The following is a 26,882-nucleotide window of genomic DNA, read 5'->3' as shown; positions in this document are numbered from 1 at the left end:
TTGAGCCACTGTAGTCACTTGGACTATTTTAAACATTGTCTTTACTAACTTTCTGGGCCGGCAAGTTTCAATCCCAGAGAAGCCTATGGAGGAGTGAGACAGCTCTCAGATTTCATCAAAAATATCTTAATTTGTGTTCTGAAGATGAACGAAGGTCTTACGGGGTTGGAACAACATGAGGGAGAGTAATTACTGACAGAATGTTCATTTTTAGGTGAACTAACCCTTTAACAGCAGAAAAATATGTTTATAGTCTGGTGCAAAAAGTGGTTTTGGTCTATATAGCAAATTTTGCCCTTCATGACGACTGTGAGGGGGGTGAGTTTTTTTTAATAACTCATTCATTTAAATGATATTAAGCCTTAAGGTTTTGCATAATTAAGGACGTGGGTTTAAAAAAGCTCTTCAGAAACCTACCGGTGACGTCACGGACACCACATCCATATTGTTTCCTACAGTCTATGGTTAGGACACATTTCTCAATCCTCGAGTCGCTTTTGCAAAATCCTTCACACAATTCTGCTAACCAACAATTAATTTCTCATTCAAAATGCACTACAACAAATCATGCATGTCTCAAATCAAGTCAGTCTTCCAAAACACTAGCAAAGTGTAACAGACACACTTAGTCCCTGTTTACACCTGGTTTTTAGATGCGTTTTGGTCGATCGGATCACAAGTAGACATTCGCGTTTACACCTGGTGTCTCTTTTCTTTTGTCCACTTTCAACCACTTCTGTCCTGATTTCTTCGAGGAAAGGGTCTATGGCCGGGTAAATGTATGGGTTTTTCAGATCTTTCGATCTAATGGACAAAATAAGCTCATGCAAGTTACATATAAACGCGAACCGGAGACGACAGAAAAACACACGGAGCATCAGCTTTAGTTTCTGCTCTGACAGCCTCAAGACCAGCCGAACGCTGTGTGTGTGTGTTAGAAATCAGGAACTGTGAGAGAACATCGTGCTTGGTACGTCTCTTAACTTAGGTCTCCAGCAGATAAAGTTTAAAACCCGTCTGGCGAGCGCGCTTCTCATAATGTTTAGGCATTACATCAGTAGGCGGAGAGAAGACGGTCCTTTGTGGCTGTTCGAACACATTCGTCCACATGAGCGTTTACTAGGGTTGGGTACCGAAACCCGGTTCCAATAGAGAACCGGTTCCGACGTAAACGGTAGTATCGAGACCGAATAAGAACGCAACTTTCGGTGCCTGATTTCGGTGCCTGACTTTTTTCACCGCCCCCTATATAAAACATCTCGCGGCACGAATGATCCAATAACAAAACATCTCCAGTTAACCAGCAGAGCATTCATTTAGTTCGTTTGTTAAATAAGAGACGATCTAGCGCTGAACTGTGTTTTTTTAAATGATCAAAGTGCTCGTTGCCGCTGCGATCAGTGGCACGGATACAGTGTTTTCTCTTGTGGCTCGCGCACACCGCACTTTCTTCACTCGGACGCGCGCTTCAATACGTTGCAGAGATCGATCTATTTATGAGGCGTCGTCTATATGAGTATGTGCGTGGAGAGTTTGTGTGTGCGTGCTCGCGTCTCAGATGAGTATGTGCGCGAGTTTGTGTGTGTGCTCGTGTCTCAGATGAGTATGTGCGTGAGTTTGTGTGTGTGTGTGTGTGCTCGCGTCTCAGATGAGTATGTGCGCGGAGAGTTTGTGTGTGCGTGCTCCCGTCTCAGATGAGTATGTGCGCGGAGAGTTTGTGTGTGCGTGCTCCCGTCTCAGATGAGTATGTGCGCGAGTTTGTGTCTCTGTGTGTGTGTGTGCGTCTCAGATAAGTATGTGCGCGGAGAGTTCCGCGCGTCTCGTGTGTGTAGAGTTTGCGTGTGTGCGTGAGCGACTTTAGATGTGACGTTGTGCATTTCATATAGTTGGAGCATTCAGCAGTATACATGTATGTGTGACTACTTAGTATATGTGTATGCAAGCGTTTTATGTGTGCGTGAATGAAGTTCGATTTAAGCCCTAGACGGCGTCTCATATCTATTCGTTCTGGTGAAATCACAAAATATAGCCTAATGCACACAAAGTGTCCCTGCTTGATATACAACCACTGATGAGCATAATCGGTTTAAAAAAACAACAACAACAAACAAACAAACAAAAAACTACGAATGCGGATTAGAACCCAAAACCTCTGACACTCTTGACTAAAGTTCAAGTTCAGCTGCAGTGTTCCTCTTCGGGTAAGTCTAGTATTACTGCAAATCTTGCATATCAAGTATGAAGTATATCAAGTATATTTATATGAGGCTATACTATGTGTGTTAAATAGTTCTGCTCAGTGTCAGATATTTCTCTGTTTTGTAAAAGTCTATAATATATAATATGTAATATAATATATATAAATAATATGAGAGGACAAAATTTTGATCTTAACTTAAGTGTTTTCGGCAACATCAGTAGCCTTTTAAACGGCACAATTTTTAATTGAATCAGAAAACAGAAAATCTTTTTTCAGAAAACACACACAGGTATTATTTTTTTGATAAAGTGTGTGAGGTTTCGTTTTCTTAAGTACCGGTTTAAGAACCGTTTAAGCACCGGAACCGTTTGAAAAATACCGAGTAGGTACTGGTATCGGATAAAACCCAACCAATACCCAACCCTAGCGTTTACACTATGAAAGCAATGCGTTTTCCACTACCTCTGAAATTGATCGACAGTGGACGAGCTCAAAGTGTTTTAGACCCAGTTTACACCTGTCGGTCACTTGTGATCCGATCGACCAAAACACATCTTAATTCCAGGTGTAAACCGGGCCTAAGACACTCAAATCAATATCCTTAGAAACACAAACAACAAGGTTTTCATTTGTAAAATGTCCTTATAATACGAGTTCCAGAATTCACTGCCGTATATGACACATGGCCCATGCCTGCATTACAGAACAATATTATTCCTTGTCCCCTTTTGTATAGCTAGCTGGTAACATAATTGCATGACTAAAGGCCAGTATATAGTTATCGTCCTTGATGTGAACGGACCTCAACACTCGAGTAAGTGTTCACTTACATCTAATCATTTTGGTAGTTTTTTTTTTTTTTTTTTGATTTGGAATATATTTCAATATGGTTTTACTGTAGAAATGCAGCAGATTGCTGTCTTAATTAGTTTTGCATTATGCAACTTGAGTTCAAACCATTTTGAAAGAGTGCAAATGGGCTTTTAGGTGCATAGTTTGGGCGTTTTTTTTGTATTTGAGTGAGAAAAGGATTGATTCGATGCGTGGCTTTTGTTTGTCAGTAACAAAAGATGGGAATTGCTTTCTCCTTCTTTTTATTTTATTTTAAAGTTGATAAGCTTCCCAGCTAGCAAAACGTCATCTATTAGACGTTGAATAGATGTAAATCTTCAACGTCTAATTACGACTTTTCAACGTTGAAAACGGGTCGATCTTCAGCGTCTGGATGGAATATGTAAAACTCTTTAAATCTATTTGAGATAATAATGAACATGGTTTGGTTTATCTGTGTTATTTTAGCATGTATAACAGACTTATCCTGTCTTAGATGACCAGTTGAAAACACGTAGTCCGGCCGAAACTACTTACTTGAAATCAGGTCGTAAACCAGTCCAAGGCGGACCGACTTATTTTCAACCATATTTCAACGTTGAAGAGTTGGGTTATTTACTTCACTAACCTGACTATGCATGATTACATGGTTAGTTTTCCCTGAGATAAAAGGCCTACGACCCACCAGTTGAGATGCATTCTGTATTATAAGAAAACTCTCTTTTGCAGATGTGTAAACCTCTCAATGTCAAAGCTTTCAACTTGCAAACATAATAACATGTTAGGATGCTTTTACACCAGAGGGATTTGTTCAATCGCTCGACGTCTGACTGTATCGTGCTGAAGTTCACTTCTATTGTTCTCTACATGTGTGGATTCTCTGAAGGCCCGGACTGCAGTACGATGGCATTATGCAATCAGTTGAGCAAAGCTTTGCTGGGAGACAGTGCTTTTTATAACCGCGACTGCAGAATCCTGTTCCTTCTGCTGTTTGAGAGCATATCAAGATCCAAACATTCCCATTTGGACTGCGGATGTTTTTTTTAGTCGTCTTGATGTTACACAATTCAGGAAGCCTCGGGATTCAGACGTCGACATCAAAGTTGTTTGTTCATGAACTGTTAATTTTGAGGCCAAAAACAGCAAAACAATCAGCTTGTGCGATCAGATGAGAATCGACTCTGAAAGACTTTGGTCTGTAAAGCAATAGTTCACCCAAAAATTCGTTTTTTTGAAGAATATTTATGCAATTATAAGCGAACTATTAATTCTGAGTGGAAAAAATGTATTGCATTCAATTAATGCAGAACTATAAAACTCAAATTGAATGCAATTACAATATAACAAGAAAACAATACTATATATATAATTCATTATAATATATTATGCAATAAATTCAGTGAGTGTGTGTGTGTGTAATTCCCAAGCCTGGCTTTAAACAGTATGTGTACTAGTTATATATTGACATTTATTCATGCACAGCAGTTACTTTTTGTCTGGTGTCATAAATCACTTTATCGTATGAACAACTGACTCTTTTAATCATGCTATTCAGTGATATCGTGCGGCTTAAACGCCCACAAACTGCAGCCCACTACTCATGGTTGATGTGTTGATGATGTATGGTTTCCTGTCGAAGGAAACGTGCGTTTAAGTAACAGGCATTGTCGCAGTCAGTGTGTGTGTGTGTGTGTGTGTGTGTGTGTGTGTGTGTGTGTGTATGAGTCACATTTATGGAATTGAAAAAAAAAACCCGTTTGATTTCATACGCCTTGGCACGCTTTGACCTCGGAGATAACAACAGGTATCGCTCGCAGAAAATGACTTGAAGTGCGATGACATAAATGTGCATTTTGAAAATTGTGAAATTTATGAGGCCACCGAGAAACTGCTTTTAAATGCATTTACAAAACGGCATATTTCCATACGGGAAATCAAAATTCTGGTTTAACCTGAGTGCATTTTTGACAGAAGACGTGTAATAATGTGTGAGTACAGTTCACATTAGAGTGATTGGTAACACTTTACAATAAGGTTCATTAGTTAACATTAGTTAACGTATTTACTAACAATGAGCAATACATTGATTTGTTACAGTATTTATTAATCTTTGTTAAAAATCCAGCTCTTCATTGTTAGTTCACAGTGCGTTAACTAATGTTAACAAATACAACCTTTGATTTGTAATAACGTATTAGTAAACGTTGAAATTAATATGATCTAAGATTAATAAACAATGGATGATTTTAATGTAAATGCAGCTGAATTTCGGGAGAGAATTTGATTGCAAAATGTGTTTGTCGCTCTTGTAAATAAACCGTGTACAGAATAAAATCACGCAGTCAAGTTGTCGTGTGCGTGGCCTTCTGATCTCTGGTGAATAAATGAATGCTTTCTTGTGTTGCAGGATTCAGAAGGAGCTTGCAGAAATCACACTCGACCCTCCACCGAACTGCAGGTAAGCGTGTGGTGTTTCTAAACGGGCTGCTCTTTGTGTGTGTGTGTGTGTGAGAGAGAGAGAGAGAGAGAGATAATGGGCGAGAGAGGATAATGGTTATTGTGTGTTGATGAGGCTGTCAGGCTGGCGGTGAGAAGAGTGACTGGGACTCCCGGGGGGACGCCGAGGAAAAGCCAGACCGTAATAAAGCACATAACTGGAACTGACTTTGTCATTCATTGCCCTCATGTTTGTATCAAGAGAATAATTACCCACTAGCCCTTGCGTTCAGAGACTACATTTCAGAGCGATCCTGAAAAGCGTCACGTGAGAGATTGGATAATTCCTTTGTATTGCCCGGATCTATTTAGATTAAGATCTCGCTAGGCATTTTGAGTGACTTCCAAGGCGTTGATGTGCTGTTTTTAAGGTGGTTTTGGTTGTGGTTATGTTATGTTTTGATTTCTAATGGCCAATATCTAGAGAGCATGATGACATTAGGGCTACATAATACGGTTTTATGAAATAAAATATGATTTAGTTATTTATAATTGTTTTGTTGTTGTTGTTGCTGCTGATGTTACTTTTTGTAACATTTATTTTTTTAAATGTTTAAAAATATATATTTATTTTCTACAGTTATATGACATAATGCATCCACAGGCCGGTGTCATAAAATAATTTATCATAATTCATGACTTGACTTGCAATATTTACTCAATTTCGCAAAAATAAATTGGGGGGGAAAACGATGCATGGAATCCGTAAACACATTTATTTTCTAGCGATTTCTTTCCCAGTTTTATAATCTGCTGCTGAAATGCTCTATTTCTATTTAGATTAAGATGAAATAACCCAGCATATAAGTCATTGATTTGACCCAACCAGTGGGTGGAATTAACCCTCTTGCTGGGTTAAGTCCTACTTATATGTTGGGTTATTTCGTGTCTCATTGCCTTAATAAAATTAGTAACAAATATTTGTTATATTACGAATGTAAAATAATTATTGTCTCTGCAATACAATAAACCAGAGAGGCCACCGTAAACTTGATTAAAATCTCGTTTAATTGTTTTTTTGAAAGATTTTTAATGTCTTTTAATAATTTTTTGTATACAATTATACAATGTATACTTCTAAGGTAATAAAAACATAATGTTCATTAAGTAAGGTCTTTATATGCCACTGAAAACGTAGTTATGTATATGATATTGCATTTCTGTCAACAGATCCTCGTGAATATTACACAATGCACATTTAAAAGTCATTAAGCAACTCATCTGAACTTATACGATTACGATTTCATTTATTAAGATGTGTTGATTTATTAAGAACAGCAACAAACATTTAAAATGCGACTAAATATCACGTGGGCCTGAAACATCTGTTGTCCTCAAACTTTTCCATTAATTTTAAGGCATGCTGGAGAAACTCCCAGGCGGGGAAATGTAAAGTGTGGAGTTTCAATCCCAAGTGCTCTATTTCTATTTAGATTAAGACATTGATTCTGTTGGATAAAGATAATATCAGTACTTTCAGAATAAATCAATGTCTGTAACTGGAGTCATACTCAGAGTTAGCGCATGTATAGATAGCTTGGAGCAAAAACACTAAAATCTTTACTTCATCGTGACAGTGAGGGATGTTCTTATGGATCATATCATGTTCTCACTCTCTCTTTTTTTTATTATGCTGTAACTTCATTCACTCCTGAGAAATGTGTCCCTGCTTCTGCCCGACGACGAGTGATGCACCGATGTAATAATACATCATTTCTACTTTGTAAGCTGTTCACTATACGAGCGAGGATTGAGCCGTTTGCTTTCTATTCAACTCTTCCCGTATCAATAAGAGTGGTCTCCAGATTGATATTGAGTTTACGCCGGCTCCAAAGGAAAGCTGTAGGTGTTCTTTTGATATTTGTGCGCAGGTTTTTGTGCCTGTGAGCTGAACCGACAGTAATAGGATTTCGTCAACAAAGAGAACCACAGGCGCCGTTTGAGACTGAATGCTGAGGTCCGGGAATAAATACTGTAACACTTTTTTCCCGGGCTGCATATTGCGAGCTGTAAGGCGTTGAGGAACCAGCTGCAGTTTTACAGGGAGTGAATGACGGCGTCAGTCTCGAGGACCAGCAGGCCTCGCTGGACGGCTAAACTCAGTCTGCGTGAGGTAATTGTGGTCAGGCGGCAGGGCATAACTGTGTTGGTGACAGACTTTTCAGTGTCACACCATCTTTTCCATGTTTATCAGAGTTTTTTTCGACGGCGACACGCGACGACTCTATTTTAGAAACGGATTCTGTTTTTCTGCGACGTCGCGCTGGAACAACAAACACAAAGTGTGGCGATGATAATCTCAGGTGCTGTTTATGTGCTTTATTTAATGTTTAAAGCGTGTAATGTGACTTTGAATGTCAGTTAGTGCTCCAGATTTGTAGCTGTAAAAGAAACAATGGATAATTCACCTCAGATCTTGAAATTAAACAAATGGAAACAAGAACCCTTTTTGGACAACAAGACATAGTAAATAGTTGCAAAAGATGCAACTGGAAAACATTGCAAATGACAAAAGCAGAGTTCAAACTGATCCATAAGCAATAAGCGACTGTTTGTTTTGTGAAGTGACTGATAAGTTTTACAGCAGCACAAGGAACAATGTTGTGTTTACTTGCTACTCATGAAATCCTGTCAGTGTCACTGTAACAATGGACAAAACATGATGATAACTTGCAGCTTGTCAACTGAAAGCCGGCTCATACACACGCCGTCATTCATCTTGAAATCATATGATTCGATGTGCGTCTTCTGATTGGTTTCTGTGGACTTAGAGGATTTTGCTGACATTTAGCGGTTTCTGCCAACGAACTGGTATTTCTGAATGGGCTGACGTTGTGATTTAGCGGATTTGAAGCGCAAGTATTTGATGAACCATGTATTTGATACCATGTGCGGAGAGCATTCGCTCACTATCATTTCATTTTTGACGGTGGTGGCATTTAGCGGCTTTTACATCTGAACTCTTTCACATAATATCTAATTTATCACTTAAAATTTTTCATAGGACTTGCACTACATGTTTCTGCGCTGTGACATTCTCTGTAAGTTGCTTGCCTCAGCAGCTGATGGGAATGTCACCTCTCCTTCCCGGGAATGAATCTGCTGTTGATTAGCATTACGGTCCCGAGGGAATCCGCGCCAGTCATTTTTCACCCTCTGACCATTAACTGCAGCAGGGATGACATGCATATTCATGAGGGCAGAGCGGCCTCCGAGAAATGATCTTGATCATCTGTGTCGAAGGCCTCCATCTTAGACCCGAGACTCTGATAAAGGCTGTGATACTGAATTGAAAATCAGACAGAAAAGGGAAATGTTGGTTCTCCTAATGGCCAGACAAAAGGCATGATGGGTGTTTCTTCAGCTGCACTTTTGGTCCTGCAGACGTTTTAACTTTAGGGCGTTTTCACACCTGAAGGTCCGCACCAAAGTTCATGTTTTGATACATTTTATACATTCGGTAAGTTTTGGTTTGGTTTCACATTGCAATTATGCGAGCGCACTAAAGCACTTTACATGACACACTTGCGTCCTGTCATCATCATCTATGTGGGCTGCATCTTGACGTTGATTGGTTTGTAAACGGACGTGCGTCTGACGTCAGCGTGTTGTCAATCCGGCGGGTAACTTAGACAAGAATAAAAAATATATAAAAAAACTTTGACAAGAATGAATGAACAGATGCATATCGTTGCCACTACACTGTTATTATTACGGCATTACTCCCTGCAGCACCAGCTATACTCGAGGCTAGTTCAAATTCGCCAAATGAACGTCCTCGTTGTGCGAACATTTTATCATCGCCGACAGGAAAGGAGGAGAAGAGCGAGCAATCCTGCGGGAACCACCGGGACTTCCTGTAAATGGTCTGAAAGTCCGAACCAAACAGAAAATGCGTTCACACTAGAAACGAACCAAACCTTTGCTCCGTTTGATCTGGACCGAGACTAGCTCTTTTCGTCTGACCTAATTGGGTCTGTTTGGTCCGGACCGTGGTCTGGGGGAGGGTTCACACCTGTAATTTTGATTCGGATCAAACTGAAAAGTCTGAAAATCCGGACCAAACAAGGCAGGTGTGAAAGGGCCCTTAGACACACTGATTTAACAACGTAACAAATTTGCATAATGCCATCCTATGGTCTTCATTGGCTGCCGGTGAACAGCTTCTGCTTTGCTCCGCCCTCAAACACTGTAGTTGTGTCTGAGACTGGAAGAGTTTGGTTCGTGTTGTTCATGTCGAGAAGACGCTGTTTTCTGCACTACAATTCCATGTTGCAAAAGATGAGGACTTGCACTGGAATTGATAAAAAACAAAAACACCATCGTTACTGTTCATATCAAGCGCTGAGGAAGAGTCGCAGCTGAAGATCCATATATGGGCGTTTTGTTTTAGTAATGCTGTGTTAGCAGGCGACCAATCACAACAGAGTGGGTCGTCTGACCAATCAGAGCAGAGCAGGCTCTCGGAAAGGAGGAGTTTAGAGAGACTGAATCTTCGAACAAACCATTTTCAGACTTTGAGAAATAAGGTGATGTGCAATGAATATTATGAGAAAATTAAGTGTTTTTTTACCTTTGCATGCAAATCTATTGATGAAAAATACATTTAAAACATTTTGGGCATAAAATGTTCGACACCTCTGCCTTGCTTATAGGCTAATTTCAGTGCTTGCATTTAAAAATATTATCACTTTTTGAATAATTAGCTTTATTTGTTGATGTTAATATAAAAAATAAAAAATAATTAACAATAAATAATTTTATTATAATATTTCTTCTCTTTGCAAGTGACATTGATCATGATTTGTTTATTAGCTGTTGTGGACTTAAAAGGTAAAGCAATAAAAGCTATGAGTCGGAAACATTTGAAAAGTAGCAAAAATAAATAAAGGCATGGAAAAAATTTCCAAGACAATTTTAGTCTGATCCCAAAAAAAGGGAAACAAAAAGTGTTTTCAATAAAAATCAAGCCGTCTGCAGCATAAAGGTGCCTGTAGTTGAAGAAACACCCTGATATGAATTAGTTATGAAGAGTTTTCCGTGTGGAAAGACGGTTGTTTGATCTGGAGTCGTTTCCAATATTTCGGTCTTGAAAGCAGGAAATGTTTGGCATCTCCTGCTGTTCTGGGATCATGTTTTAACACGCGAACAAACGGGAAGGAGGGATTTGTCTCTGTGATCGTCGTTCACTTACAATATCACATTAGCTATACCTGTTTATTTAAGAGTTATCCAAACACCACGTGTTTATTTAACACACCGCAGTGTTTATCCTGACTCCAGCGATCACAGCCGAGGTGTTTCTCTCCTGCTATATTCAGGCTCCTATTCTAGATCACGTTATAAGTGGATCACAGCTGCATATTAATGCAGTTTCAATTGCTAATAATAAAATTGTGCTTGGTTTAGCTTTCCCTCTCAGATTTAAAGCATTCTAGAGTTTTTCTATGAAAGCATATTAGTTTTCTTCTCTCGAAAGCGGAAGGATGATGAATTCACTTTACCTCACAACCATATTCTTACATTCAACGGGTTTTAATTCAGGGAGAATTAGAGGCAATTTGCTCAACGGCTGCATGCGTTTTATGCTTCAGAAGTAGTAGCACTCATGCAAAGCCTGTTTATTATTATAATTATCCATGATGCATTATTCATAGACGGCCTTAGGCGAGCATGTGAGCCGACTGTTCGCTGCCTTCAGGGTGGTTTGATTTAGATATGTAGCATAACTCTTAAAATTCAAAGTTTAATATTGACCCCCGTGGCATTTCTAATAGATTTGCGTGGAAATCAGATTACATGAGCAGTCGAAGCACTGAAAAGACTCTATAATGGAACTTTTTGTGAGTCAGAATTCCGTATCCGGGCAGAATAAACCGTTTGGAAAATTGTATTGTGTCATCTGAAAATACCCCCCTGTAATAGGATATCCACTTGGGCCCTGATCGAGCAAATATTTCCCTCTAAAGCGCTCGTTTCGGCACTAATTGCTTGCGTATTTGTATGCGGGATGCGCTATTGGATGGTGTCATTAAAAGAAGCCGTATCATCAGAGAAGGCAAAGACGGACTCGACTCAGCCGTAATTGGTACCGGGGTATTTCACGGTCAGAGGAAGGGAAGATTGCTTCATTAAGTTCCCGTTCTGATAACCACCACAGCACTGCATAATAGACCATATTAACTGAATGAATACACAATTACAGAAGAGAGCTGCAGAGAAATGCTCGACCAAAGCAGATAATGTCTCTCTGGATAGAGATGCTGATTATATACATGGGAACAACTATTTAAAGGGAATAGAAATGTGATCATTTTCTTGCTCTTTTATGTTGATCCAAATCTGTATGGCTTTTTTTTCCTTCTTTTTTTTCTCTGAAATTTCCCCCCCAGGAACATCCAGGCTGTTCTTTTCTATATGTAATAAAAGTTACAACCTGACATTTTTATAGCAGGAAGTCCAACTACAACAACTGCACTATAATTCAGGCTTTGTGTATATTATAGGTCTGTCTGTATGTATGTGTGTATGCTTGTGTGTGTGTATATATATAATGTATGCATATGTATAGTATATATAATGTGTATGTGTGTGTATGTATGTATGTGTGTATATGTATGTGTGTGTATGTGTATATATAATGTATGCGTGTACGTATGTATAGTATATATAATATGTGTGTATATATGTATGTGTGTATATATATGTGTGTGTATATAATGTGTGTGTGTGTGTGTATGTATATATAATTTGTTTATATATAACGTGTGTATGTGTGTGTGTATGTATGTGTGTAGACAATTTTAATAATTCAATAATGAATTACACACACACGCACACACGCACACACACACACACACTATACATATATATATATATATATATATATATATATATATATGTGAGAGTGTGTGTATAAAATTCAAGATATATGGGCAAAAATACCAATTTGTTTTGTCTCGTATTTATATCATATAGTTAAGCAATATCGCATGAGTAACGAGTGCAATATCATGTATATTGATTTGCAAGTTTAATAAATAAGTTAATACTGTGTTTTATTTTAGACATAGTGTTGTTTTTGTTATTATCTCAATTTTGCCAAGAAAAATAACAGAACGGCTGTGCATCTCCGAGACACACGGCGAGCTTCATTTCTGAAGTAATCCGTGGAGTGAGTGAATCAGTCGGGTGAACCAATGATTCAATGACTCGTTCATAAAGAGAGCCATTTACTTCATTCCTGGATGAATCAGCCATTTGATTGAATGACTCAATGACTCATTTAGACATTTACCACAACAACCCACTGGCAGTTTAAGGTTCTTCACATTTACTCAGTCGTGTCGTTTCAAACCTGTATGACTTTCTTTCTTTTGCGGAACATAAAAGATCTTCTGAAGAATGTTTTAGTTAGTGTGTAAATATATCTAAATACCAATTCAGATGCAGCTTCTGTAAAAAAACTAAATGCAATCATGGCCAATAAAATATTAACTTTTTGTAATATCTATTAATGCTTTTCTCATTTTTAAAGGATATTTTGGGGGGTAATTTATCAGCCAAATCTGATGTGTGATTAATTTGTGATTAATTAATTGCCACATAATGTAATTAATTCGATTTCTTTCTTTTTTTTTAATGAATCAACCCTAATATATGTATAAATTTGCAGCTGATGATCAAGTAACAGAAACTTTGACATGCTGAAAAACACATTATTTATTGCAAAAGCAGACTGATGGTGAACTCTAGTTGGTAAGATGCAGTTTTAATACTTAAAGTCAAGATGAAAATCCAGCTTTTAATGTTGTTTATATGTCTATGTGGTGTTTTTAATGCACTTTAAGACAAAGCATGTGTAAATTCATAAGTCGACAGCATTGCTGAGTATTTCCTCCTTAAAACTGCAGTGAACCAAAGACAGTCTCAAAAACACGCTTTGAAATCGCTGGTGTTTCTGACGTCACAAACTACCTTGTAACCAATCAGATCAACGTGTGATCGTCAACCAGTGGATCTCTGAGCTGAGTGAGTGAGTGGAGGCGGGGCTCATTTGCATATTCATATAACCGCGTATAGTAAATGAGGCAAGGGTGTCGAGTTACATTCAAGATATTTTTAGGCATGAAGAAATGCTTAAATATGTCATTTTGCTGATCAAATATGAGTTTTAAGGGATGAAATGATCGACTACAGGGGGACTTTAATATATATTTCTGGAGAATGAATTAAAAACTGCAAAAATGGCACTTAGGATGTCAAACACTATTGGTTTTCGTGTCTCGACGTCAGTGGTGCCGTATCTTATTTGAGAGCCACAGCGTCTAACTTGCATCAGTTCCTCACACAAAGCGATCGAGTCATAAGGACTACATCCATAGTGCCTCTTTTTATTTAAAAGTTTCCATTCACTTTCATGATGTGGAAGACCGGGATATTCCTCAAAACCGTTTGTTTTCCTACAGGTTTGGAATGACGTGAACGTGAGTAAATTACATCATCTTATTACAGTCTCTCAGGTGTACGGCGTAGTTCATCTTTATTGACTTCTGTCTCACCGTGAACGAGGGTCATAATTGAATGCCTAAATTCGTCATTGATTAAACATGTCAGAAGCGTTGCGTTAAAATCTGCTCTTTTTACACCAGATTATCTCTGTGCCTGGAGGAGCTTCTGTTGAATTCCCGCTCTGACCTTCTGGCTATGAATGTGTGTTAGCTAATTAGCTTTGCACATTGACAGATCGCGCAACCTTGCCTGCAGCCCACACATTAATAATCACACATTATTTCACATCGCATGGCATTTTCTTTGAGCAGTAATTGCATGCTCAGTAAAGCAGAGGTACAACAGCAAATAGAGGACGACGCATGTTGTTTTGTGGGAGCAAATAATTAAACTGTATATGGAAGAAGGCAAACATTTTTACTCTCGTTTCCCTCATTGATTGTAGATTTGAATCCGTTCATCACGAAAGCTCACATGTTTGGCCAGTATAAACACAAAACAAGCTAGATTATTCAAAGGAGAAATCATATAATCATATACTTGAAGGTGATGTGCATTAGGGCTGTGTAAAAAAATATTGATTTCTCATTTTTACGAACTGATATCGATTCTTAAATCCCAAGAATCGATTAGTCATCCTGTTTTCAGTTGATGAATGAATGTAACATTGTAGCGCTGCATCCCATCCAATAAATCCCAATAATCTTTGTGCTTTGTTACTATTGATATGAAACAAAGTCTCAGATTTCAAATTACGTCCATTTTCTTACGAAATTTCAAAAACATAAATGCCGTGTTGTCGCTGTGGCGTGAGATCGCTCTGGCTCAGCTCTAGAGAAGCACATGATCTTCTCTTCCGCCTTAATAACACCAGTTACCGCGCAAAATAAACATGAATGAGCGTCTGAAAGTGTGTTAAAAGAGAGAGTACAACTTATTGAAATCCGTATCATGTGACATGGAGTCGCCCAATCAGTGTTTCAACCGTGGAAAGACGTCAGTAAAACAGCTTGTAAACAATGTCATGTAACGTCACATTTATCTCTGAAAAACTAAATCCAGTGACCATAAACTCGTCAGTCAGCGAGAAGAATTAACTCTAGAGAGGATCATTCTGCTAAATATATGCACCATATTACATATTCATTATAATTTTTAATGTTCTTCAATTTTGAATGCATGTTTGAATAAATCTGGCAGGTTTTTATGACAGCCACCATTTAAATGTTATATTTCATATAAGTTTATTATTACAACAATAAATAAGTGTAATTTAAGTGTTTGTATACAAATCAGTTCATTTTTACCTTCAATATTATAGTAGGCTAATGAAGCCTATAGGCTACCACTGACTCCCATAGTTTACAGCATTAGTTAAAGAGATGTTTTCCTTGAGAAAATTTGCCATGTATTGTACCTGATATCCAAAATAATCAATATTGAATCGAAATCGAATCGAATTGTGAAATTTGTGTCAATACCCAGCCCTAATGTGCATTAAAAAAAAAAATTATCCCAGTTTAAATTGCAGAGACGACTATAACTACTTGTATGTTGAATAAACGCTGTGGTTAATAAATCCTGCTCAATGATTATCTCAAGATATAATTTCATAATTGCACTTAGTTTATTATGTGGTTTGTTTTCTGCCGTTTAAAAGGAAATTATCTTGATATTAGGTTAAAGCATGGCTGACATTAACATTAACAGATATGTATTTAAAAATGCCTCACGGAGACTTTCACGAATGTTTTTGATTTTGAATCATTGATTAAGAGTTTGGAATTGATTCATTTGATCCATGAACTCCAGTTAGTGTCATAAATTCTATGTTGAATCAAATCAAATATTTATTTCTAAAGCTACATTTTGTAATGTCTATTTGCTGCTTTCCTCATTTAACACAATAATGATTATATTTTGGGGGTAATTTCTCAGCCAAATTTGATGTGTGATTAATCTGCGATTTAATTAATCTCCACATCATTTAATTAATTAGATTAAAAAAAATATATTAATCGTGTGACAAAACTAATTTATGCATAAAATTGCAGCTGATGATCAAACAGAAACTTTGACGTGCTGTAATAAGCATGTAAAATTATCGAGATTAAATCCATGAATCTATCAACTCTAAAATAGAAACTTAAAGGAATAGTTAACCCAAGAATGAAAATTGTCATCTACTATTGTTTGTACTTTCAAAACATCATCGTTTGTGTGATACAGGTTTAAAACAACATGAGTAAATGATGACAGGATTTTATGATCCCTTTAATGGCCAAATTAAAAACCACATTAAAATCATTTTGCAATTTTTTTTTTTTTTTTGCCAGCAAATTCATCTCCGATACACTGACCACAGCGCAGAGCGGCTACGCTAGTCGAGTGTGTGTTCATGTTCTTCTGATTTGTGAGTAACACTAGACCATTTGCCGTGAGCCGGAGCATCACGCCGGTTTCACACCGCAAGCGTCAGCGGTGCGTGAACAGCGCGTATTTTTTTCCGGCGTCCATGTTAATCAGTGAGTGCATTCACACCGGGAGCAGGAGCAGCGCGTGAGCGTCAAGCAGGAGCGTCGCGTGAACAGAAGTGCAGCGGGGGTTTCGGCGCCGAGTCTATTTTTGCTCGCGCGCGTGTCCTGCTCCTGCTCACCATACGCACTGCTCCTGCGCTGCTCCTGCGCTGCTAATGCATGCAGTGTGAAACCGGCGTCAGACTTTAAAGAGCTTTTTGTCGACTGCTTGTACAGTCAGTCACGAGGAGATGCTGTGTGGTTTCAGACAGAAGTAGGTTGTGGTTTTCTTCCTCTGTGATACAAGTTTGACTCATGCTTTTTTTGATTAAAGGTGAAGACCCAACTTTAAGACTGTTCTGTAAGATTCCCCTCTCTGTTAAACATATTTTATTGGACTGTCCTGGGTATATAATACAAGTAGAATGCTCATTTATGAAGTTATTTCACTTAAGACTTATTTAGTAAGATTATGCCTGAAAAGGTTTTTGATTTTTTTTAAATCGTTAATTTAAAAAAAAAAAAAAAAAAAAAAAAAAAAAATTTTTTTGGGGGGGGGGGGGGGTGAGCGTTTGCATGGGAAAAGAGCAGCGATGGACCGTTGGCTCGGGCGGATGCGAGATGATTTTGGCTGTGGATGTGGTTGGCACGGTAACGGAGGCGGTTGTCAGTGATGGCAGCTCTCTTGTTTGTCAGGTGTGATTTTGAGATTGCTTGCACAAGGATAAACGCTCATCTACTGTTCGCCCCTGAGCACTTAGTATATTAACACTGACATCAGAGATGTTTATATATAATATAATAAACACACACACACACACATACATGCATAATAATCAAGAATAGATGCGCTTTGATGGACTTCCAAAGAAATACAGCCATTCACTGCCATTATCAATCTTGGAAGAGCCAGGACATTTTTTAAACTATTAATCCAGATTCCTTCAAATTAAAGCTATCTTTTGTTGTTTTGACAACAAAATTAATGACAGACACATATGGCTGCTGTCACTTTAAGAGCTAGTGCACGGATCCTGTTTTCATTACACTGCCACACGCGGTTTATGCTTAAGGCGAGACACGGCAGGCAAAAACATCGATTTATCATGCAGTGGTCAGTTTTGATTGAGATTTTGGGCTAGTTTACTCCTTCAAAATGTGTTCTTTCAAGCTGCTATAAAGAAAATGTTGAAAATATACATTAAGATGTTTATTTTATTACATTTTGTTTACTTGCGGCGGTAAGTTTCTCCCAAATTTACCAGGAAGTCAGCATTCCCACGGGACACGCCGAGATCCGTCTGTTCACTGAAGTCTGTCATGACCGGTGTGGTTGTAAAGCTCTGAGTCTCCTGCACAACGCTATGTAACCCAAATATGGGCATTTCCTTTCTATCAGTAACCAATCGTGAATGTCCAAAGGGGGATTTAAAGCTAATGACGAAATCTCATTTAGAGCTGTTTAACTCTTTAACTGCCGTTTTCTCAAAATGAGTTTTTTGTCTTTCTCCAGTTCAAACATCTCAGCCTATGTAGCACCTGTGTACACCAGACTCTCCAGTTATACACTTAGCAGTATTCTGAAGATATTTTCAGAGGGATTTGTTAATATCATTCCTGGCCTGATTTATGTGACATTTTGATTTTTTTTAAAAATGGCGCAAATCTATTTTTAAGGCTATGGACATTATATTTAGATTTCCTAATGAAAGCATATCCTGAAATATATATAGTCTGTAAACAAAATGAAAAAAAAAATTTGCACCTGGCTTTATCATATGTTCAGATCTATCTACTGAAAATATACGCAAAATCGCGCATATCTAATGAGATGATGCCTAATTTGCATAATTAAACACAAATTTCTAAAACTTGTCAAATCATTTGACAGCACTAATTAGAATAATATATATTTTATAAAGTAAAATGATCAGCTGTTATTTCAGTCTCTAAGCTAATTTTGTTAGTCAGCTTTTACTTTTAATGTGTTGCTATTTGTCCAGCAGCATTTGTGTTATTATAGTGGTTTAAAAATTAATGCAATGTATGTTTTTCTTCAGTTTCCTTAGATAAGCACTCAGGATTCAAGGTTTAAAAGTTGAATAGCTTATCCGGTGCATTTCTCTCCCACTCCCAAGTCTCATATCGTTCAATAGGAAGCTGAAAGCTCAATAACAAGGTCTGTTAACTGCAGTGTTTAAACTCGTTCGCCGTGGCCGGTTGTCGTGGAGGGGGGAGGGGGTGGTTGTTGCCAGGCAACCGTCAGCTCTGGCACGTACCCAGAAGCCTTTGCACCGTCGGATCCGAACAGAGGTTTTGCCCGCTGGCACCTGCCGTCAGTTAATGGTCACGACATTGAAAGCAAGTGGGCATTTACAGGAAATGAGATGCTTACTAGAATAACCACAAACTGCTGGTTCAAGCACACTTGAGCATGTGTGTAATTCAGATTATTAGTACTATTATTGTTCATGGGTTAGTGATTTGAGCAAACACGTTTTTATTTTATTTTAACATGTTCATCTTTCTTTAGTGTTTAATGTTGCTGTTTGAGCATGAAAAAGCTCTTGAGTTCTTCTCTAGAACAGTGTTTCTGAACTCCTGAAACGCCTCCATTGTAGTCTTGAGTTTCTTCCGGGAACGAACACGTCACAATATTCCTCATTATAATAATTCATACGCAGAATAAAGGGGCGGGGCCTGGTTGAGTTAGTTAGTAGTGTGTTAAACTGGCGGTTATGGTAAGGGGCAGGACATTTCCCAAACACACTCGAAGCGCTCGACCAATCACAACACACTGCTCACGCCGACCAATCAGAGCACAGTGTGCTTTTCAGAAGGAGGGGCTTCATAGAGACGGGAACTAAACAGAGCGTTACTGACAGACTGGTCTCAGCCTCAGACGTCACGCCCACGGAACGTTGGCTAAACGTCTGATGCATATGGTACACTTAACTGGAAACACTTCAGGAATGTCGAAGTCGTCATCTGATTGGTTGAATTTTATCGGATTTCCGGGGGGCGCAAGTGTCGCGTTTATTTTCGGTCCGCCGGGAAACAAATGTCATGACGCCAAAATCCCTCGTGGAAGAAGAAAGCCGTTGTTTTTACAACTGAGACAATGAGCGCTTACCACGATCAACTAAACGCTGTATTTTCAAAAGTATGTGAAGTTCGCGGCTCCATTGATGCAGTAAACTTGCACAAGGTTCTTGGATGAATAATTTATTAGATGCACGCCGGTCTATTATTGTAGGGACATCAACATTATATTGTCACGCCCCTAAATATGACGCGGTACAAAACAAACTGTGATTGGTTGTGTTACATGTCAGTCAAACGTCCTCTTGGGCGGTCCTTGGCCAAGAAATGCTGCGATAGAGTCCAGACCTTCTGCCGTCAGTCTGAAGGTCTGGCTATGCGAGACTACTGACAGACTGACGCGACTGCTTTCTGATTTATGGCTGTAATACATCGGACACTCGCAGAAAGTAACCGGCACTGCTCATCTTATACAATTTTATTGTAACTTACTCAGGAAACCAGCATTCACTAGAAGACGGGTATGTGTATAATTAGTGGTGTTTGCAAAGGCAAGTGTTATTACTCATACTTGCAGTTGGTGATATTTTTTTTTTTATTATTTATTTTTTTTCAGATCATTTAAAGTAGGTATTAAACTTAAGTGTGTGTCATCCTGCAGCGTTTGAGCTCCAGACATGAAGGGTTCCTCAAATCATGAGTCTTGTTGAGGAGAGGTGTGCTGTTGAGATGTATAAATGTATAAATTGTAGAGATGCACCGATGTATCGGCTGACAAAAGCTATTATTTTCACTATCGGCCATTTCGCTTGCGGATATCACTTAATGTTGCATTTACCCAAGTTACAAACATTTCAGCCTGTATTTGAAATAAATATTATACCTGGAAATAAATAGCAGTTTAATATAATAGCTCTGTGGTTATTTTTAACCTATAATATTATAGTGTACTAAATGAGAGTGTTCCCTGTATAGTTTGCAGCATTATATGGGAGAGGGTTTTTTTAAGCTAAAATGGGTGTTTTTCACATATTTAGATTTTTTGACTGTACAATTCTAAAACAATGTGCTATCTTCATGTGCAAGGTGTCATTTTTTTCAGAAAAAGATTAGCTTTCAACAGATTACAGTTATTGACCATTATTGTGTGTGGTGAGCTTGTAAATAAAAAAATAAAAAAATGAGAATAAATTTACTGATTTTTATTTAGGAAAAAAAAAAACAGAAAAAATCATGAACGAAAGAAACTAACACTTTAAAGTTGAAAAATGAACTATAATACATATATACAAGTCTTTTTTGTGACATTGGGTTGCACAGTGTTCATTTAGGACACTTTTTTTCATACATGCACACACATACAAATGCACGCATTCATAGGCACGCACACATACAAATGCACACACTACATGCTTAGATACGTGAAAGAGACAGGAACTAAGTTATTAAGGCACAATTACGGCCATCCGCTTCCCAAGTTGCATTAAAAATCATCCCAATCCCCTCTTCTGCTGTCTAACACTTCTTTCGCCATGTATTTGTTCGTTTCTTTTATTATTTTATGCAATCCAAAACACTCTAACCTGCCACGCTTCGTATCTCTCTGTTCAAATCCTTCCTTTCCGCACTGCTGTATTTTGCAGACGGAAAGCATGAAATTACCGTAATAAGCCGTATATAGCGAATGTTGTCTACTGTCAGGGGCAATTTGAATGGTTTTGATAGTGCAAACGGTTGAAGAGTTACGGTCAAATGAAATTGAGAAAAACAAACTACCAAACCATGTTCATTATTATCTCAAATAAATTTTAAGAGTTTTACATATTCCATCCAGACGTTGAAGATCGACCCGTTTTCAACGTTGAAATGTCGTAATTAGACGTTGAAGATTTACGTCTATATTCAACGTCTAATAGACGACTTTCTGCTAGCTGGGCCGGGACAGGCCGCCCTCTAAAACACAAGCACACATTGGAGTGGATCTGCTGCTGTTTAACAGAGTGAAGATCTAAGACTTGTTTATTATTATGGGCTGGATCTGGTCCCAGTCTGCTTGTTTGGCACAGATACAACACTCGACCGAACGGAGTCGTAAATCTTCAATAAGACACTTATCACCGGGGAATCCAGCAGCCCTTTGACAAACAAGCTCACAGATGTGCTCTAAAGTCATCAGTTTTCCTCTCTTCACCATCTTTTGCTCAGCCGTCACCGTCATTCCAGCAGATGTGAGAGGGAATTTACTCTTATTTCATGCATTATTAATGTAGGAGTCAGTCGGAGGAATAGACATGCGTTTGAAGAAAACGAGCCATTGTTTCTTAGATTTCATCTGGTAGACCTTTTATTACATTAAAGCCTGGTTTTACAGACAGGGCTTAGATTAAGCCAGGATTAGACCTTCAATTCAATTAGGACATTTAAGTAGCTTTTATAAACATGCCATAGAAAAAAAAAAAAATTACTGGTCTGCATCTTAAAACAAAACAATGGCACTGACATATTTTAAGATATGCTTTCAGTTAAAACGGCTCAAACATGCATGCTAGTCTGGGACTAGCTTAACCCTCGTCTGTGAAACCAGGGCCGGTTTCACAAAGCTATTTTAGTCCCGTCTGTAGTGTCAGACAAGTCTAAAATTTGCTCATAGACTAGTCTAATGCAAGTTAGACTGTTTCACAAAAATAAAGACTGACTTAATTTAGACCAAAAAAATTAGACACCTTACCTCCAGGCTAACTTACCCCCAGACCCCTTACCCCCAGGCTAACTTACCCCCAGGCTAACTTACCCCCAGACCCCTTACCCCCAGGCTAACTTACCCCCAGACCCCTTACCCCCAGGCTAACTTACCCCCAGACCCCTTACCCCCAGGCTAACTTACCCCCAGACCCCTTACCCCCAGGCTAACTTACCCCCAGGCTAACTTACCCCCAGACCCCTTACCCCCAGGCTAACTTACCCCCAGACCCCTTACCCCCAGGCTAACTTACCCCCAGACCCCTTACCCCCAGGCTAACTTACCCCCAGACCCCTTACCCCCAGGCTAACTTAGGTCTAAAAGGGGGTCGCACACCGGACGAGAAGCACAGCGCCGCGCACATTTTCTCAGTTTATGGCCAGCAATATTGTTATGTTTAAGGACATTATGGAATTAAGATAATGTCTGTACTATGTTCTGATTGTACTGTACAATTAAATGCAATCGTTGCAAACTAAAGTCTGCAGTCTGAACACTTTACCTCAGAGCGTCCGTTAACTGAAGGAATTGAGAATCTCACCTGAAAATACGATAACATCAGCAGTTTTCATCCACGCAGCTGATTTCTGTAAATGAATGTAAAACTAAATGTATATTGCAGGACAGGGTGAAGTCAGTATGCACATTAATGACGATTTGAGACAAATATGAGACAAATATGTAAATGGTGCGGCAGGATTTTGAACAAGGTCTTGAGCCGTTGCTGGGCGCCGCTGACAGACGCCGAATGGCGGCGCCGGTTTGCATTGCGTTGAGATTTTATGCAACAGGAACTTTTCTGAATGCTGTTGGTGACACAGTGAGTCTCAGCAAAGCTTCTGTATCACGGGTGGTATACAGGGTATCTTGTTTTTGTATCTTTTCTGTACGTCTTTAACGCTCCGCTCAATGATCGGATTAATGCTGTTAACTGTCGTAGCAATCTTTTTCCAAATTAAACATTTCTTCTTGTTACTACATTCTCCGCTAAATTTCCCAAGTAAAATGTCCTTGTAACTGTTATACTCCTCCAACAAACACATATGTTCCGCTGGGGTAAACTGCACTGAGCGGTTGAATGCACTTACTCAATCCGCCATGTTTTTTTGTTTTTTTTTGAAAAGTGTCTTATTTTACCCAGAATGCATTGCAGTGTAGTCCTACTTAAGATAATCAGAGTCTTAAGTGCTTTGTGCAACGGTCTGATTTAGATGTCTATCTGAAGTCTGACTATCTACTATATCTAAGCCATAGTCAAAGTCTTATCTTTGTGAAACCGGCCCCAGGGATTAAAAATTGCATGTTTGAAGCATCTAGATTCTGCAGTACGAGCTAGGGATGGGCGATATATTGTCGTTTGTGATATACCAGTAAAAATTCTCCTCACGATAAGAATAAGTCTTCCCGCGATAATGACGATAAAGCCTAGTTGATGACGTATTTCTGTTTGTGACCCATTCGTAGCTGGTGGTCGACCGATATATCGCCAAGGCCGAGGCTCACACTAGGGCTGCACAATATATCGAAATTATCGAAATATCGCAAATGTATATATCGCGATATGCATATCACAACTGCTTGCAATAACTGCAGTCATGAACACAAGACAGAGAGAATCACTCGCTGCTCTCGGCTGAATAACTTAAGTAGCTTTAATAAGAATCAGTATATATTTAATTCATACAGTGAAAACTAAGCAGTGTTTTATTTTTACATTTGATTATTCAGTTTCTGTTGTTGAATAACCCTAATGTATGATAACCTGAACCCCGAGGTTTACACTGATGTTAAAATAACACTTCTTATATACAGTAAAACACTGATGTTCACTGTCAGAAGTTTGTTTTCTCGTCACAAAAAGAATGTGAAACACGCATGTAGGTTATATAATTTTAAATATATTTTAAAGATAATTTAAGTTTACTTTACACGCTTTAAGCATTATCATATCGCATGTAGAGAGAGAGAGAGTCTTACACACCACGCAGAATTGACGCGCTTCATGTAAACAATATTATTTGTTGTATTTTCCTGTAAAAAATAATGTTCATTTGGAATTATTCAGCCTTTATGAGCAAGCAGAGACTAATGCACAAACACAGATGTGATTAATATTCATGAACCCAACATCAATCATCAGTGTTTATATTGTTATTATTAGTAGTGGTAGAATTCGTATTAGTATTATTATCTTTGTTAGTTTTTTACATTTCAAACTTGTAATTGATTTGAATTATTATTGTGTGTTCAGTTGCACTATTTAAACATTATACAGAAGAAACGTATATATATCTGCAACTTTTCCATTTCTGCAAGGGCTGGTGTTTGGATTTTTACTTTTTGTTTATTCTTTTATGTAATTGATATAAAGTAAAACGTACCCATCATCAAATAGGCTCCGATAATATACCAGTGTTTGTGTTTCTGAAGCTCAAACTGTGGTGAAACGGTACTGTATTTATATCGTCATTGATATCGTTATCGCAATAAATACCAGAAAAATATGGTGATATAGTTTTAAATCCATATCGCCCATCCCTAGTACGAGCATTTTATTATAAGGCATTCTGACACATTGCTGTCGACTGTGGGTAAGTTATCTCCACTTGGTCGTGACCTCTACAACAATCTCTCTATTCTCCACATCATGTTGTCATTTCTTTCCCTGAAGTGCCCTTGTAATTTATCATATGATGAGGTATAGCTGGGCGTTATCCAAGTCTACTCGATTCTATAATGGTCTAGCTTTGTAAATCTGGTTTTAAGTCCTGTTGAGTGTGAGGCCAGTGCTTGTGTGTCTGTAATGTCTTGTTCCCTGTTGGCTTTTCACTCATGAATTAATGATGATTTATCTTCCTGAAATGGCCAGTCAGTCCCTGTTTAACTTCTCGAATCTCTTTGCTTTGTTCCACCAACAGCGCCGGTCCCAAAGGAGACAACATCTATGAATGGAGGTCAACTATTTTAGGACCACCGGGCTCTGTGTATGAAGGAGGCGTCTTTTTCCTTGACATTGCATTTACACCTGACTACCCATTTAAACCCCCCAAGGTAAGAGCAAAGAAACATGTGGCGTATAAATACGCATTGAATCTGGTGGATGACCAATATGGGTTTTTAATTGGGGGGAGGGGGAGGGGGATTTTTAGTACATGTTGTGTGAACAATATACACACACCATCTTTCAGCCAAATAAAAAATAAATCCATATCTGTCAACAACTAATGAAGTTGCAGTCTTCAGCCAATAGGTGGTGAGAAGTGACCAAAGTGAACATGAGTGAGTGATCGACTCATCTACTGAACCGATTCATTCAAGCACTGATATTTTGAGTGAATTGAATCATTCATTTGATTTGTTCAAACACACCGTTGTGTGTTGTTCAGAGAAACGCTGATCACTAATTATTGTTTGGATCTGTTTTAATGATGATTCAATATTATAGTTGTTGTTTTTTTCATTTTATATAAATTGTAAAATGAAACATAAAAAAATAAAATGAGAACATGGGAAATTTATACTAAAATACATGAGTAATTATGGGTAATTCATATTTAAAAAATGAAAAATAATTAAAAACTGCACTTACAGCAGTTATAATATAATATAATATAATATAATATAAAGTTTTATATATATATATATATATATATATATACACTTAGCATTTATATATTATAATATAATATAAGTGTGTATATATATAACTTTATATTATATTATATTATAACTGCTGTAAATGCAGTTTTTAATTATTATTTTTCATTTTTTAAGTATGAATTACCCATAATTACTCATGTATTTTAGTATAAATTTCCCATGTTCTCATTTTATTTTTTTTACATTTAATTTTACAATTTATATTAAAAAAAAATAAAAAAAAATAAAACTATATATATAGGGCTGTCAAACGATTTTTAAGTTAAATGAAACCATATACACCAGTGATGCGCGGGTCAATGTATAAACAACCCGCACCCGACCGACGTTTTCAACTAACCCGCCCGCAACTCGGACCGCAAAAAAAAAAGAAGAAAATATTGTACCCGACCCGCTTCCTGACCCGCATTTTTTTAAAGTAGTAAATGCATAGCAAGAAGTACACATGACAAAGCCAGCACTTTGGTCATCATCTTTCATTATTTCGGCAAATGTCTCCCACATTTTGCTCTTTCTGTTTTTTGTATTTGCGGAGCTTCCACTCCCCAGTCTTCACCTTTTCTCTTGCCGCCTCCATCTCTGCCTGCAGACTGAGCTCGTGCCTTCGCGCCAGTTATTCAGCCAATAAAGTGTAGCAGGCCTATGTATTTCATAGAAAATTGCATGTGAGCGGAGTGTGGAGCGGGAGCGAGCGGGCGGATCTTGGACAGAGCGCAGAGCGGCATTTTTAAAAGGATGGAGCGTCGCCCTATTTCCCGCTCCAATTTCGCTCCGCGCACACCACGATTCTGAAGCATGCTCAGCCTGACTCAGTTGATGACTGCAAGATGGATTCTATTTTCAGTCAAAACTCGGCTCAATAATGGAGTTCAAAAAGTAGGCTACT

The 26,882-nt window shown here is 38.2% G+C and overlaps 2 protein-coding genes and 1 long non-coding RNA gene across 3 annotated transcripts in view; 2 read left to right on the top strand and 1 right to left on the bottom strand.

Moving 5' to 3' along the window:
* The window catches only part of LOC309484366 (uncharacterized protein), a gene marked incomplete at its 5' end in the record, with an annotated part of 167,226 nt that extends 165,151 nt beyond the window's left edge, over positions 1 to 2,075 (top strand). The window contains one exon of the mRNA XM_082150589.1: positions 1,795 to 2,075. The remainder of the gene's footprint in view (positions 1 to 1,794) is intronic.
* The window catches only part of ube2e2 (ubiquitin-conjugating enzyme E2E 2), a 38,267-nt gene that overhangs the window by 4,654 nt on the left and 6,731 nt on the right, over positions 1 to 26,882 (top strand). Inside the window, exons 3-4 of the mRNA XM_082150151.1 lie at positions 5,439 to 5,489; positions 25,255 to 25,387. Of these exons, the coding sequence (XP_082006277.1) occupies positions 5,439 to 5,489; positions 25,255 to 25,387 (184 nt within the window). The remainder of the gene's footprint in view (positions 1 to 5,438; positions 5,490 to 25,254; positions 25,388 to 26,882) is intronic.
* On the bottom strand, positions 17,113 to 20,077 carry LOC309484017. Its single transcript, XR_014200708.1, has 2 exons — positions 19,997 to 20,077; positions 17,113 to 19,445 (listed from the first exon to the last, which is right to left on the bottom strand). It is a non-coding gene; the product is annotated as an uncharacterized lncRNA (long non-coding RNA).

The sequence above is a fragment of the Leuciscus leuciscus genome (assembly GCF_965113295.1).
Source record: "Leuciscus leuciscus genome assembly, chromosome: 20".
Taxonomy (NCBI): Eukaryota; Metazoa; Chordata; class Actinopteri; order Cypriniformes; family Leuciscidae; genus Leuciscus; species Leuciscus leuciscus.
Note: the sequence above shows the minus strand (reverse complement) of the source record. Positions and strands in the feature narration are given on the sequence as shown.